Consider the following 16,704-nt stretch of genomic DNA (forward strand, 5'->3'; position numbering starts at 1 on the left):
CAGCCAGTGGCTAAGAGGGAGGCTTGGGGAGGTGGGGAGGGCTTTGAGGGGCCTCTGATTCTGAGGATTCTGTCTCCTCAGGCCTGAAGACAATTGTGGGTGCCCTGATTCAGTCTGTGAAGAAACTGTCAGATGTGATGATCCTGACAGTGTTCTGCCTGAGTGTTTTCGCCTTGATCGGACTGCAGCTGTTCATGGGGAACCTTCGAAACAAGTGTGTTGTGTGGCCCATAAACTTCAACGAGAGCTATCTTGAAAATGGCACCAAAGGCTTTGATTGGGAAGAGTATATCAACAATAAAAGTAGGTGGCCTCTTCTCTGCAAGAGGAATAGGAAAAGTCTGTTCCTAGTTCACATGGTCAGAAGCTACCACAGGGCTTAAAAAAGTAGTTGGAGGCCGGGCGCGGTGGCTCACTCCTGTAATCCTAGCACTTTGGGAGGCTGAGGTGGGTGGATCACCTGAGATCAGGAGTTTGAGACCAGCCTGACCAACATGGAGAAACCCTCTCTCTACTAAAAATACAAAATTAGCCAGGCATGGTGGCACATGCCTGTAATCCCAGCTACTTGGGAGGCTGAGGCAAGAGAATCACTTGAACCCGGGAGGTGGAGGTTGCAGTGAGCCAAGATCACGCCATTGTACTCCAGCCTGGGTGGGCAACAAGAACAAAACTCCATCTCAAAACAAACAAAAAAAAGAGGTAGTTGGAGCTGGAAAGAAATGTCAGTGCTACTAGAACTAGCCTTGTAAAATTATTCCTTTCCTCGACGTAGGATTGTGTTCAGAAGCTCTCAAACATCAGCCCTCTCTCCCTTTTTCGCATGTACCCCTAAAATTTGCTTTGAAATTCAGGCTTAGAAGCTTGATAAAAATTATTTTTTTCCCTAGCTGAGTTACTTGGGATATTTACACATTTAGTCCAGAATGTATCTATGGAACTCAAATTTTCTTAATGCTACTAAGACTATCGCAGTCGATCTAGCCTAGGGAATCAGGTGATCTCCAAGGCACTATTCAATCCTATTACAGTTGAGGAGTTTTAATCATTTTATTTGAGGAACCAAAGGAAAATTTGATGTAGTGATACTTCTTTAGACTCATGAAAAAAGTTAGCGATGTGACTATTAGTCATTCCTGAGAAAATAAAGTCAGTCTAGTAACCATAAGAAAGTGTTGCAAAGGAGATTTCGGGGACATATGCTGGAAAGGAAAACATGCCTTGTAATTTAAAATAGGACCTAGTATCTAGTGACCAATGAGCTCTAAAATATCTTTGATAAAGACACGTTGTAAGGATAGAAGAATAGAGTGGTATAAAGGGGTGTAGAACTCAGAAAACTTACTTTTAGGCCCCTTTGATTCAAGTACCAGAATCTGGCATATGGATTTGAAGTATGAATGGAAGTTGGGTATCTGTGAAAACTATATTGCATCAAGAACTTTGGGGTAGCACTTTTAATTTGTAAATATATATAAGAAAATCATTAATAGGAAAGAATTCTTATCAGCTGTCACAGCTGTTGGAAAAGATTTATGAGCTAAAGTCAATAACTGTTTCTGCTGGGGCTAGTTAGGAACAGTGTAACCTTATTCTCTCATTCACTTAAATCTGCCTGTTCATTTCCTGCCTCTTCAAACTTTTCTAGCAAATTTCTACACAGTTCCTGGCATGCTGGAACCTTTACTCTGTGGGAACAGTTCTGATGCTGGGTAAGTAGCTCACCTAGTTTTATTCTCTTTCCTTAAAATAATGTACCTGTTATTAGTTGGGTCAAAATAGGCAATATGTTTACTTTTCTTTGTGCTCAAGTAGTAGACCTTACAATTGCATCTGACCTATCGGTTGGCATAGATTTTCTTTCTGTTTCACATTTGTCCATCTAAAGTTGACATTTCACTAGTAAGTGCCTGTGCTTGTAGTCTCGAGCCAAAATGAAAGAATCTAAGGATAAAATCAATAACACCAGATAGCTTACCTGCCTCTTGGGGACTCCTCTCATCCTATAGTACAATAGAGAGCAAAGATACCATCTTAGTGATGGTTATGGATCCAAGGATGACCCAAAATATGCTTGACCTGGCAGCATAGAGGAGGAAAAACAGTAGCAACGTAGTATTTGAGTCCTGATCCTGGTACTTCCTGCTCTAAGACCTTTGGCAAGCCATTTAACTTACCTGAGCCTTGGTTTTTTTCATCCATAAAATGGATTTATTTAATAAGCCATGCTCTCTCTTGCTCACAGGGTTACTGTAAGGATCCACTTACATTACATGAAAGTGCTTTGTAAACAGAGGGCTTTATAAATGTAGGGTGGTAGTGTCATTTTTCAGAGTATATTGGTCCTCTAAGAACTGGTGTTTTAACATGACCACAATGTCTAGAAATCCATTTAATTTCTGTATTAGACTACTAGAGATTACATTGAAAGAAATATGAGATGAATCTAAAAGCAGGAGAAATGGTGTAACTGAGGTAACTGAAATCCTCCTTATGACTTAGGTTGTCACAGTGAGTGTAAAGAAAACAAACAATTAAGAGGAACTTCTGGCCGGACGCGGTGGCTCACGCTTGTAATCCCAGCACTTTGGGAGGCTGAGGCAGGCAGATCCCGAGGTCAGGAGTTCGAGACCAGCCAGGCCAACACAGTGAAACCCCGTCTCTACTAAAAATACAAAAATTAGCCAGATGTGGTGGCAGGTGCCTGTAATCCCAGCTACTCGGGAGGCTGAGGCAGGAGAATCGCTTGAACCCAGAAGGCAGAGGTTGCAGTGACCCAAGATCATGCCATGGCACTCTAGCCTGGGCGACAGAGCTAGACTCTGTCTCAAAAAAAAAAAAAAAAAAAAAAAAAAAAGGAGGAACTTCTAGCTGTTTGTCATTTGGGATAATAGCTAAGTGTTAAATTTGATTGAATTGCACATTGATATGAATCTAGAATAGTACTTCTCACACTTTGGCATGCATAAGAATCACCTGGCATACCTCTTAAAAATGCAGATTCGTAGATCCCGTATCCAGAACTTTTAATTGCTAGTTTGGGTAAGGACGCAGGAATCTGCATTTTTAAAGACCGTGCCAGGTGATTCTGACCCTAGGCTGTCCCCAGAAGTTGGCTAGCTGCTTATTTCCTTCTTCTTTTTCTTCCAATTTGTTGGCCTGGCTCTATCAATGGTTATTTATTATCTCCAAGGTCATGGAGTAAATAGAATTATGTTATTTATTATCTCCAAGGTCATGGCTGGGTGGAATTATGTTGAAAAGTCCTGAAATTCCCTTTCTTTCTTTAGGCAATGCCCAGAGGGATACCAGTGTATGAAAGCAGGAAGGAACCCCAACTATGGTTACACAAGTTTTGACACTTTTAGCTGGGCCTTCTTGGCATTATTTCGCCTTATGACCCAGGACTATTGGGAAAACTTGTATCAATTGGTGAGTAATACCTCTTTTCCTTTGGCCATAGAGTTTGCATGAGCATATATGGGGTTGGGGACATTCTGTGTGAGAGACATTTAGTGAAGACATTGTACAAGATCTAACTGTTGTGTTTCCCACAGTCAGCTGGTTTTTGATATTAAGTGAATTTTCTCAGTTCTTATCCCTGTTTCTTGAATGCTCAGTCATGTATAGCTGTAGACTCTTACAGCCTTGATGGCCTGTTGTCTGGCCTGAGAATCTGCTATCTCTATCTACTTCCTATTGTTTATCCTCTGCAGCATATCTCCTTTTGGATATTTGGGGTTAGGGTTTGTTTTTTTTTTGTTTTGTTTTGTTTTGTTTTGTTTTGTTTTGTTTTGTTTTTGCGGTAGGTACTACAGGCATGTACCACCACACCTGGCTAATATTTCTACTTTTTGGAAAGTTGGGGTTTCACTCTGTTGCCCAGGCTGGTCTTGCAACTTCTGGCCTCAAGTGATCTTCCCACTGTGGCCTCCCAAAGTGCTGGAATTACAGGCGTGAGCCACCATTAGGGCTTCTGTTTAAGAAAAATTAAACACCTCTTTGTGCAAGGGACTATATAGATGGAATTTCCATAAGGACCTTGGAGTATAAATATATCAACATTTTTGAGATTTGTAACACATTTGGACTTGTTCAAGCAGGTTGTACAGATAAAAATAAGGTCAGTAACATTCTGTTAGGCTACACTGGTGACTCTGGACAAGTCATTTAACTTTGCTGGTTGTAATGAAGTTAGTGTAAGTGATTGCTAAGTGTCTTACAGCTTAGAAATTTTATGACAGTCCATTGTTTTCTCTTTGTGTCATTTGGTGATACCAGTTACTTTGAAAATGAAAAACATGTCCCCTCAGGCATGAAGGACCCTCTTTAAGGGAAGTTTGTAGTTCAAATATCTGAGTTAATTCTTACCTTTCTGTTGCACAGCCTAGAGTTCCCTCAGGTTGAATATTTCTCATGAAATATTTGTGATTGATGCTGTTTCTTTTTTTTTTCTTTTTGAGACAGAGTCTCGCTCTGTCACCCAGGCTGGAGTGCAGAGGCGCGATCTCAGCTCACTGCAGCCTCCAAACAATTCTCCTGCCTCAGCCTCCCGAGTAGCTGGGATTACAGGCATGACACACCTGGCTAATTTTTGTATTTTTAATAGAGGCCAGGCTCGTCTCGAACTCTTGACCTCAGGTGATCCACCTGTCTTGGCCTCCCAAAGTGCTGGGATTACAGGTGTGAGCCACCATGCCTGGCACATTTTGTGGTTAACAGAATAAAGATGAAAACTTTGTAACAGTGGGTTGCATGTACATAACCTAAAACCTAGTTTCCTTCTGCCTTTTTTTAACCTCCCCACTATCCTTTATGTCATATTGTCATATCCTTTTAAAACTCATCCTATTGCAAAAGAATAAGGAAGCGTGTCACTCAAGATGGGGATTTCCTGGCTGGACACAGTGGCTCATGCCTGTAATCCCAGCACTTTGGGAGGCCGAGGCGGGTGGATCACTTGAGGCCAGGAGTTCAAGACCAACCTGGCAAACATGGTGAAACCACGTCTCTACTAAAAATACAAAATTAGCTGGGCATGGTGGCACATGCCTGTAATCCCAACTACTCTGGAGGCTGAAGTGGGAGAATTGCTTGAACCTGGGAGGCGGAGGTTGCAGTGAGCTGAGATCATGCCACTGCACTCCAGCCTGGGTGACAGAGCAAGACTCCATCTAAAAAAAAAAAAAAGATGGGGCCAGGCGTGGTGGCTCACGCCTGTAATCCCAGCACTTTGGGAGGCCGAGGCAGGTGGATCACGAAGTCAGGAGTTCAAGACCACCCTGGCCAACATAGTGAAACCCCGTCTCTACTAAAAATACAAAAAATTAGCTGGGCATGGTGGTGGGCACCTGTAATCCCAGCTACTTGGGAGGCTGAGGCAGGAGAATCACTTGAACCTGGGAGGCAGAGGTTGCAGTGAGCCGAGATCGTGCCATCACACTCCAGCCTAGGCGATAGTGTGACACTCCATCTCAAAAAAAAAAAAAAAAAAAAAAAAGATGGGATTTCCTGCAACTTGGACCTGATTTCAGAGACATAATTTGTCTGTTAATGCTGTTTGAGGATCCGTAGATAAATAAGCTGCAGTCTTGTATTCTTTTCTTTATACTTGTCTTAGCCCAAAATCAAACTTTTTTTATGAAAGGAGTGTATGGGGAATATTTAGAAGTGAGAGGGGATTTTTTTGTCACAATGGTTGGGAGATAACTACTGCCATTTAATATGAGTTGAGGATAAGTGAAACCATTCAACCATTGGGAGTACCAAGTGCCCACAATAGTAAGGAGTACTGCACAATTAAACATAGTCCTGTACAAAATGCAAATAGTGCCCTTTTACAGAGGAACTTGGCCCATTAGCTATTTTCAGCCTGGTTCATTTGGTACAAGTGACTCAGAAAATGGCCTTTGTCTTTGCAGACCTTACGAGCAGCCGGGAAAACATACATGATCTTCTTCGTCTTGGTCATCTTTGTGGGTTCTTTCTATCTGGTGAACTTGATCTTGGCTGTGGTGGCCATGGCTTATGAAGAACAGAATCAGGCAACACTGGAGGAGGCAGAACAAAAAGAGGCTGAATTTAAAGCAATGTTGGAGCAACTTAAGAAGCAACAGGAAGAGGCACAGGTTGGTGATGAATTCTTTGCAATAGACCTTCCTGCCAGATCATGGTGACTAAGGACCCATCTGATTTTCACTGCAGTTGATCTTTTCTAGGCATATTTTCAAATAGAGGCCATTGGTCTGATGAAAATAACCCAAGTAACAAGTGCAGATGGTTGATCCAGTTATTCCATTTGTCTTAACAGCCAAATTGTTTGTTCATATCATCTTTTGTTGAATTTCTCAACTGTTCAGTGTGCAACCGCCATGATGACTGGGAAGAAAAAAGTGACCAGGGCAGTTTACATAGTGTTTCACATAAGCATATTCCTTTTCTCGGGAAAAACGTTAAGATTCCTGTGGTCATAAAAAGTATTATTTCTAATTAAAAAGAAGATACAGGCAAAATATTAAAGTAAAACTTGAAAGACATTTGTGATCTCATCACCTTAACACTTAACTTTCTAATCCTTATCTAAATGTACATGTATTTATATATTTTTAGGACCCATAATATATAGTGTTACTTAGCGTTCATTTCCAGACTTGCTCAGAAGGGATCCTCTGGTACCAAGGCAGCAGCCAAGTTCTTGTCTGAAATGCTCAAGAGAATAACTCCCAAAGTTCTCACCACTGGGTTCTGCTGTGTTCACTTAGGGCTGTGTGCCAGAATACCCAGAAACCCTCTAACAGTCTAGGTTTCCTGCCTCCTTTTTTCCTCCTTTCCCTTCGGTAGGGAAATGTTCTGTACTAACTGGTTGGCTTTGGGTGGCTCCAGTTAATTGCCCTGGTCTGGCTTCCCTGCTGTGGCTTCTTTCCTAGGCTGCTGCGATGGCCACTTCAGCAGGAACTGTCTCAGAAGATGCCATAGAGGAAGAAGGTGAAGAAGGAGGGGGCTCCCCTCGGAGCTCTTCTGAAATCTCTAAACTCAGCTCAAAGAGTGCAAAGGAAAGACGTAACAGGAGAAAGAAGAGGAAGCAAAAGGAACTCTCTGAAGGAGAGGAGAAAGGGGATCCTGAGAAGGTGTTTAAGTCAGAGTCAGAAGATGGCATGAGAAGGAAGGCCTTTCGGCTGCCAGACAACAGAATAGGGAGGAAATTTTCCATCATGAATCAGGTAAACTCTTCTTTTTTCTATACCTTTTTCAAAAATGTATTTTTTATTAAGGTAAAATGTGTGTATATATATTATACCATCTTTACCATTTTAAGTGTACAGTTCAGTGTTAAGTACAATTATATTCTTCTTTTTCCTCTTTCATCCCCTCTATCCCCTCCTATTCCTGGCCTCTAGTAACCACCAGTCTACTCTCTACCTTCAAGAGATCCACTTTTTTAGCTCCCACATATGAGTGAGAACATGCTATATTTGTCTTTCTGTGCTTGGCTTATTTCACTGAACATAATAACCTCTGGTTCCATCTATGTTGCTGCAAATGATAGGATTTCATTTTTTAATGGCTGAATAGTATTCCATAATGTAAATATACCACATTTTCTTTATCCATTTATCTGTTGATGGGCACTTAGGATGTTTTCATATTTTGTCTATTGTAAATAGTACTACAATAAACATGGGAGTGCAAATATCTATTTAATATATTGACTTACTTTCTTTCGGTTATATACCCCATAATGAAATTGCTTGTGTATTAGTCAGGGTTCTCTAGAGGGATAGAACTAATAGGATATATTTATATATCCTATTAGTATATAAATATATAAAGGGGAGTTTATTAATTATTAACTTACACAATCACAAGGTCCCACAGTAGGCTGTTTGCAGACTTGAGGAGCAAGGACAGCCAGTCTGAGTCCCAAAACTGAAGAACTTGGAGTTGGATGTTCGAGGGCAGGAAGCATCCAGCATGGGGGAAAGATGTAGGCTGGGAGGCTAGGCCAGTCTCGCCTTTTTACGTTTTTCTGCCCGCTTTATTTTCACTGCCAGCCGATTAAATGGTGCCCACCACATTAAGGGTGAGTCTGCCTTTCCCAGCCCACTGACTTGACTGTTAATCTCCTTTGGCAACACACCTCACAGACACACCCAGGATCAATATTTTGCATCCTTCAGTCCAATCAAATTGACATGCAGTATTAACTGTCACACTGGATTATATGGTAATTCTATTTTTAGTTTTTTGAGGAGCCTCCATACTCTTCTCCAAACTCATTGTACTAACGTGCATTCCTACAACAGGTAAACTCTTTGCATTGGCTCAATAAGCCTAAAAACATCTGGTTTTTCTAATCCCACTTGATTTTTATTTTCCCCTTTGGCCCTGTATTTTCCAGGCCCATCCCTGCATCCTCATTTCTACCTCACTATGCTCCATATTGTTCTCCTCTGGGAGGAAGTGTTACCAGCACATTTGGAACATTCTCCATTCTAATCCTGCCCTCCCTTCTCTGATGTAAAAGCCAACCCTAGACTATGTGATCACCTTTGGCAGACTTGCTTGGCAGTAAAGTATATGTCACGCCAGCAATCTTCATGTTCTAAAACATCAGGGAGAGCTTTTCTCCTCTAAGCATCAGAATTTAGCTCAAACATCTCTGTTTAAGAATTGCATTTAATTATAGGGGATAGTAATAATAGGAGTCATGAAACAAGACATCTTATTTGAGCATGGCAAGTTCTACTGATTAATTATTCTGGATATGTAGTATCACACTGATAAGTTAGCCTATGGTAGATTGAAAGCCTCCAGTTTTTCCCAACTTTGATAAATAAGGAAACTAAACAAAAAAGAGAAGAGAAGACTTAGGGTAATTGTTGAGCATTCTATTACTATAGATGTCATCACATAAATAGGTATTTTTGAATTTCAGAGAACACCACCAAAATCCAATTCTTAGGCCATTTAATTTCCCATTTGAAAGAAATGCTGGAAAGTTGGTAGGTATAGAATAGATTGTAGTTACTGTTTATGGCAGTATATCCAGTGTCTTTTCTTTTTTCCCAGAGATGATTCATTTTCCCACTTGCATCTCTCACTTTCCGGTTCAGTCTTTTGCCAGTCTTATTCATTTCAGGGGATGAGCAAAATCCCTCATGTCCATCCCTTTCTTTTCATTCCTTAGCCTTATCTTAGTTTTGGCTTTGCAATTGTATTATTTTGTTCTACTGTGTTTGTCCACTGCCGTTTTGTTTTCTCTAGTCTTTTTCCTTCTCCTTTGTATTTTATATACTGTCAACAGATTACGTCCTAAAATGTAGTTCTCATCATTCATGTAGTAGGCATTTATGGAGTACCTACTACATATCAAGGATTGTGCTAGGTCCTAGGGCTTAAAAGGTGATTAAAACATCATTCCTACCCTAGAGAGCTTACAGTACAGTGAGACAGCCGAATACACTAAAAAATTATGTAGTAGCATGTATTATTCCATAATTGAGATATGCTGGGGGTGTTAGAAAAGCACAGCTCTATCCCAACATGGAGATTCAGTAAAGATTTTCTGGGAAACGTAAATTTCTGAGCTGAAGCTTAAAGGATAGACAGGAATTAGGTAGTGTATGTGTGTGTTGGTGAGGGAACAATAAGAAAAAAAGGACGGTCTAAGCTTAAAGGATAGACAGGAATTAGGTAGTGTATGTGTGTGTTGGTGAGGGAGCAATAAGAAAAAAAGGACGGTCTAGGTTTAGAAGGGAAGCATATTCCAGTTTAGGTATCCAAAGTTTGAATTATTTGTTGGATAACCAAGTAAAGATTTTTTTAGACAAGGATAGGCAAATGATAGCTCAGGGAAGAGGTCCTGAGCTGAGAGGTGGTGATTGAAACCATGAGACTTGTGGAGAGTACTCAAAGAGAATGTGTCAGTTGGAAGAACAGTGAGCCAAAGATATGACCATTGCTGTTCACCGACATAGGAGATAGAGTTCAGGAAAGAAAACAGATAAACAGTGTTAGAGGAGCTGAGAGGGCCAAGAGTTTAGTGAAGTCAGGAGAGTAGCAATGTTGGAGAAGGCAGGGCCGTGATCAATGGATTGAAATTTAACAGAGATGCTTAGTGAGCGCAGAATCGAAAGTGTCCATCGGATTTGGCAATATAAAGTCATTGAGGACTTTAAAGACACGTTTTAGTCCAGAATAAGGAAGGATGCCATGTTGAGTGGGGAGTGGAGACAATGAGTATAGACTTCTCATCCCAGCTTCTTTAAAGAGTGTGGGTGGAAATAATCATGTTTATAATTTGTGGAAGAAAAAAAAACAGAAAAGGGAGACACATTAGAAAATGAAATAGAATAGATAGAAGTACAGCACAATCTTGGAAGATACCGAAATAGATGTGGTTTTTAACAGAAAAGGGACCCTTGCTCCCTGAAACCTTAAGAAAACAGGGAAGGGTGAGGTGGATAAATTTGTAGAAAAGGAGTAGGAAGTTGAGGAAGATAACCCCTGACAGTTTAGTGTTTTGATAATGTTGGGAAATAAAAATCAAGGAGTTTGAGATCAGCCTGGGCAACATAGTGAGACCTCTGTCTCTACAAAAAATGAATTAATTTTTTGATAATGTAGGGAATTAAACATCTTATTGAAGGGAATGAGAGGTTGTGTTTGGAGGTTTAAAGAAAATACTGACAGTTTAGAATAGTTTTTAAGAAGAATGGGAGAGGGAATTCCCCTAATCTGATTCATTCTATTTACTAATTAAGTCCCAACTCCTTATCCTGGAATTCATAGCGTTCCCCATCCCCTTAGTATGGACACAACCTATGTGTTCATTCTCCAGTCTCTGTGCCCCATCAAGCACCCTATACCTAAACCAGAATGAGCTACTAGATATTTCTCATATATGATGTTTGTTTTCTACCCCCTGTGGTTTGCTCAAGAAACACCCTCTCTAAAATGTCCTGTTGGCCAGCACAGTGGCTCACACCTGTAATCCCAGCACTTTGGGAGCCCAAGGTGAAAGAATCATTTGAGGTAGGAGTTCAAGACCACCCTGGGCAACATAGAGAGACCCCTGTCTCTACCAAAAAATTGGCCGGGCGTGGTGACACATGCCTGTAGTCCCAGCTACTCGGGAGTCTGAGGCAGGAAGATGGCTTGAGCATGGGAGGTTGAAGCTGCAGTGAGCTGTGATCTTACCACTACACTCCTGCTTGGGCAACAGAACAAGACCCTGTCTCCAAAAAAACAAAAACAAAAACAAACCAAAAAATTAAAATTAAATAAAATGCCCTATTTTTCTGTCTTTGAATTTCTACATCATAGTTATTCTTGATATCTTCCTTTCAAGAAACGTTCCCTGACTCTCCTGTTTTCTAGTTGGAAATCTTCATTTTATCTTTCTGTTATGTTTTATATGTACCTCTTTATTTGTTGCTTTTTACTCTACATATAGAAAGTACTCTACATATACTCTGTGTGCATATTTATTTATGTTCATATCCTCTTCTCTCTAAATAAAGTGTTAAAGTCAAGGTCTGCTTCTTAGCACATGGCTAGATATTGTTAGACAAATGAATGCAAGACTTTTAGAAATTTGATTTAACCCTTTCTGAGAGACTTCTTTATAGCCTGAAGCCATCTCTATCTCACCTTCACCTCTCCTTTCTTCTAGTTCAGCCTCTTTTGGGGAAAGTATGATAGTAGCTTTGTTGTAATCTTACCCTTGTCTTGAGAGACTCACTAAGCTATGAATACCTTAGCGCTGTTAACGCTTTGCTATTGAATGGTCTCTGATTATTCTATAGGCTTTAGTACAAAGGTGCACTGATTGCTCCTTAACTCAAAAAATAAAACCAGGTTTTTGAGATGTCCTGCTTTGCATGAAAATATTCACTTAGTCTAATTTCTCCATTCAAAAAAAATAGTAAATTCCTAGAGGCCAAGGCTGACTGCCAAGAGTAGCTTAGATGCTACAAAGTATAGTAGTATTCTTTGTCCCAGGACTTTCCTGCAGTTTCTCTGGAAGAGTGACTGAGGAAATCGAGGCTTAGAAAGAATAACTTATAACCATAACTAGTTGTAGAAGGTTATATAACTAGTAAGTGTTCAAGCCAAGATTTGAGTCCAGGTTCATCCAGCTCCAGAGCCTGTGCTCCTAACCACCCCTTCTTTATTCCTGCACACGTGCATGATCATTTCTTCTGTTAGCTTAATGATGAATGTGGCTTCAGTTTTCTCACAACATAGTTCAGTTATGTGTCAGTTTCTTTTATTTCCATAGCTTCTGAGTTCTTCTTTTTTTTTTTTTAGAAATTTTGAGTTTTTTTCATTTGAAGGTAATCGTAATGCTATGAAATTCACAAATGCTAATTTAAATACTCAGTCCTATTTATCTAAAACACACATTGCAAACACACAAATTATCTATTCTCTCCACATCAGTACCCATTCATATCATGGTTTGAAAATGGGGAGAATAGATTCCCCTTAAACTGCAAGTCAGCAGGTGTTTCTTTACAGTTAACTTTAGCAAAATTCATACAAAATAGTAATTAACAATGATCTTTACTTGTTAACTCACAAGGAAACACCTTCAAAACTGCATTTTGTTAAAGTTTCTGTACTAAAATGTAGAAAAACTGAACTACACAAATATTGAAAAGTTAAAAATTCCTTAATTTTTTATTCCTGGTATCACTACCACAATTTACAGGGCAATATACCTGATGTAATGAAAAGAAAAAGAAAAAGACAAGGCTACAATAGATAAAAGACCTCAGGAATGTACATCTAATTGACACTACATTGCATTAATCAATAGCTGCACTTTCTGCAAACTGTGGCTATGACAGTCCTGAACAAGAAGGGTTTGCTGTTTAAGCTGCAGTAACTTTTCTGACTATGGATCATCCTTCTGTGGCAGATTTTTACAGTTCCTCTAATGCATTTGGGACGACTGTCTCAAAGTAACCCGCAGCTTTCCTGACAACTCCTTGCTCTCTCTCCTGCTAAGAACTGTAGCCCTTTTCTGCTGTTTTTAGAACCTTCTGCTACCATATCCACCACTTCCACCACTAGATGCATAACCACCACCATAGGGACTGCCCGAGCTTCTTCCACCAAAAGTTCCCCCTTTCATGGGTCCATAATTTGATTGCTGTTGTCCACTATAATTTCCAAAATCATTATAGTTCCCACCACCACCATAGTTACCACCGCCAAAATTTCCTCCTTCATTGTAACCATCATATCCTCCACCACTGCTACTATATCCACCACCTTGGTTTCCATATCCTGGTCCACCACCACCATAGGCCCCTCTACTACTATAACCAGGACCACTGCCATAGTTGCCACCGTCACTTCCAAATCCATTATATCCACCATCACCTCCTCCATAACTACCTCTGCTGCCACCACCTCCACCACCATAGCCTTCTCTTCCACCAGAGTTTCCACCACGGCCCAGATTACCTCCATCACCTCCAAAGTTTCCTCCGCGACCCATAAAATTGCCAGATCCGCCTCCACGACCTGTTTGTGATCCAGCAGACTGCATCTCTTGTTTAGAAAGGGCCTTTTTCACTTCACAATTATGTCCATTAATAGTGTGGTATTTCTGAACAACAATTTTATCAACTGTATCATGATCATCAAAAGTTACAAAAGCAAATCCTCTCTTTTTTCCACTCTGCCTGTCTTCCATAACTTCTATGGTTTCAATCTTGCCATACTTTTCAAAGTATTCTCTCAAATTATATTCCTCCGTATCTTCTGTAATACCACCAACAAAAATTTTCTTCATTGTCAGATGGGCAGGCTTCACAGAATCCTCTCTAGAAACAGCTCTCTTTGGTTCTACTACACGCCCATCAACCTTGTGTGGTCAAGCACACATTGCCGCACCCACCTCTTCAACACAAGAATAAGTCACAAAACCAAAGCCCCTGGAACGTTTTATTTGGGGGTCTCTCATTACCACACAATCTGTGAGTGTGCCCCATTTCTCAAAATGTCCTCTTAAACTATCATCTGTAGTTTCAAAGTTCAGACCACCAATAAACAGTTTTCTCAACTTCTGTGGTTCCTTTGGGTCATGGCCCTCTTCCTGCCGGCAGCAATGGCGACGGCCGGAGTCGGGCTAGGGGCGACCAGGCAGCGGTTTTACCTCCATTTGAGCCTGAGTTCTTCTTGAGACATCTCCTGCTCACCCATCTCAGACCTATTTCTCTATATTTTTAAGGCTCAGGGCAGTTTATAAGTATTAAATTGAGCCTATTTTTTCAAAGTATTTTAATTGCTCTATTGCAGCAGTTTTCAAACTTTCTGGTCTTAGGACCCCTTTATCTTCTTAAAAATTTTTGAGGACCTAAAAACCTTTTTAAAATGTGCTTTTAATTTCTCATATTAGAAATTATAATTAAGAAAATTAAAAAATATTTACTAATTTTAAAAATATAGTAACGATAAACCCATTACATGATTAACACAAATTATATATTTTTAAGAAAAATGAACTGTTTTCCAAAACAAAAAAAAAGGGTTTTTTTTTGTATTACATTTCTGCAAATCTCTTTAATCTGTAGTGTAATAGAAAACAGTTGAAATATCATACTGGCTTATGCATGCATTCAGTTTGTTGCAATATGATTTTCTTTGGTTAAAGTATTTGAAGAAAATCAAGTTTCATACAGGTATGTAGTTGGAAAAGGGAGGAATATTTTAATAACCTTTTCAGATAACTGTGAATGTTCCTCCTTGATGCTGTTCCAAAACTTAACGGTGACAATTTTTTAAACAGTTACTTGTGATGTGGAAACTGTAACAGTAACTTTGTACTCTGTTATAGTAAAATCCCTTGCTCCATTTTGTGCCATAGATCTTTAACCCATGAATGATTTCTAGCATCATGCATTGATCATTTGAGAAATTTTCATTTCCTGAGTTTATGCAAATCTTCCAAATATACATGAGATTTTAAAACTATATTTATTATTACCACCAGTCTCATCAGAAAACTATTTAAATATTATGAAGCTGTCAGGCTCACAGTGTCACTGTGTGCTTATGAGAAGATGAGTAATAAAAGCACATATCATCTCAGTATTATTCGTAAAGAATTTTGACCTCATGAGCCTTCCTTAAAAGGTCTCAGGGACTTCCAGGGGTCTCCAGACCACACTTTAAGAACCACTGTTATACTACAAAGAAAAAGTGAAATATGGCATGGAAATAGAACATGTAAAATCACTCCTTCATCACATTCCAAACATCCCAGTCACGTAAGCCTCATCTTGACAGACAATTTACGTGTATCCCCTGAGATCCCTAGAGATACTTTTTCTGTGGAATGCAAAAGTTACACCCTCAAATCCAGAACATCTCGGAGGCATTCTCCCAAGCAAACATCTAAACCTAAGTTGGAATTTATAGTTTAACTGTGACTGCCTGAAAAGGACTAAAAGCTCCTGGTTGGTTGACAGGAAGATTTTGAAAAGAGGAAGTAAGGCCTACTCATCTCATAAACTACACAGGATCCCAGGATTTAATAGAGCCATGGATCCTGAGTCATCACTGAAAACCTCTAGTCTAGGAAAATTGAGATTGGGGAAGGGTTGGGGTTTCAGCCCTCAGGACGTAGCTCCTTAGGGAATGCCCTAAATCAGGATTAGATCCTGGGTACAAGGAGAAATGGGGCAAGTCACCTTTACCCCTTTCACATTTGTTCATTGCAGACTACTCTTTTGCAAAGAGTGAAACAAGGAATTAGAAAATAATAGAAGAGTTTTTCCTCGTATTATGTATCATCTTAGGATCCTGATTATCAAGTGTTCATAGGTTCACTGAATTGGTCATGACCTTCATCACTGTCCTATTGTCCTTATCACTATCCTTAAGGTTAAGAATAGTCTGATATATTAGATCTCATGTAGTATATGATATTTCCTCCTGGCCTCCAAGTTTCAAGAGGGCAGGGACCATGCCGTATGTCTCGTTCACCACTGTATCCACACCACTTAGCACACAATAGGTATTTGGTTAAATAAAATTAAATTTTGGCCAGGCACAGTGGCTCATGCCTATAATCCTGGCACTTTGGGAGGCTGAGGTGGGCAGATCACTTGAGGCCAGATCACTTGAGGCTGAGGCAGGAGAATAGCTTGAACCTGGGAGGCGGAGGTTTCATCAAGCCAAGATTGCACCACTGCACTTCAGCCTGGGTGACAGAGCGAGTCTCTGTCTCAAAAAAAAAAAAAAAAAAAAAAAATTATATAAAATTAAATTTTATTGTAAAATGCATAAAACCTCTTTCCTAATGTGAAAGCCTAATGTACCAGGTAGTGTCAGCACCCAGCACTGACTTAAGACAAAATTATGAATTCAGTGTAGTTTAGCTTGCTGTGAGAAGTGAAGCAGTGACCCCGTGCAGGTGTGGAGCAACCCTAAAATGGGTGGCTAAGCTGGCAGTACCTAATCTAAGTGAATGTTAATTAAGTTAAACATTGTAGTTACTATGTGCAAAGCATTCTAGGAGATATAAGGATGAATCAGTCAATGTGCCCTTAAGGAATTTGTAGTTGGTTAAAAATGAGAGATAGAACATGTATATAAAGAACTGTTGTAAAAAGTAGAGCGTAGGCCGGGTACAGTGACTCACGCCTATAATCTCAGCACTTTGGGAGGCCAAGACGGGAGGATTGC

General features: G+C 40.0%; 1 protein-coding gene and 1 pseudogene across 7 annotated transcripts in view; one reads left to right on the forward strand and one right to left on the reverse strand.

Annotated features, from left to right (window-relative positions):
- Positions 1-16,704, forward strand: part of SCN8A (sodium voltage-gated channel alpha subunit 8) — a 216,483-nt gene that overhangs the window by 107,499 nt on the left and 92,280 nt on the right. For all 7 annotated transcript variants that reach the window (XM_063712148.1, XM_054527251.2, XM_054527257.2 and 4 more), the window contains 5 exons: positions 82-303; positions 1,649-1,712; positions 3,291-3,432; positions 5,922-6,128; positions 6,927-7,220. In XM_063712148.1, the coding sequence (XP_063568218.1) occupies positions 82-303; positions 1,649-1,712; positions 3,291-3,432; positions 5,922-6,128; positions 6,927-7,220 (929 nt within the window). The remainder of the gene's footprint in view (positions 1-81; positions 304-1,648; positions 1,713-3,290; positions 3,433-5,921; positions 6,129-6,926; positions 7,221-16,704) is intronic.
- LOC103892040 (heterogeneous nuclear ribonucleoprotein A3-like) lies at positions 12,266-14,176 on the reverse strand (annotated as a pseudogene).

This window comes from Pongo abelii, chromosome 10, assembly GCF_028885655.2.
Source record: "Pongo abelii isolate AG06213 chromosome 10, NHGRI_mPonAbe1-v2.0_pri, whole genome shotgun sequence".
Taxonomy (NCBI): Eukaryota; Metazoa; Chordata; class Mammalia; order Primates; family Hominidae; genus Pongo; species Pongo abelii.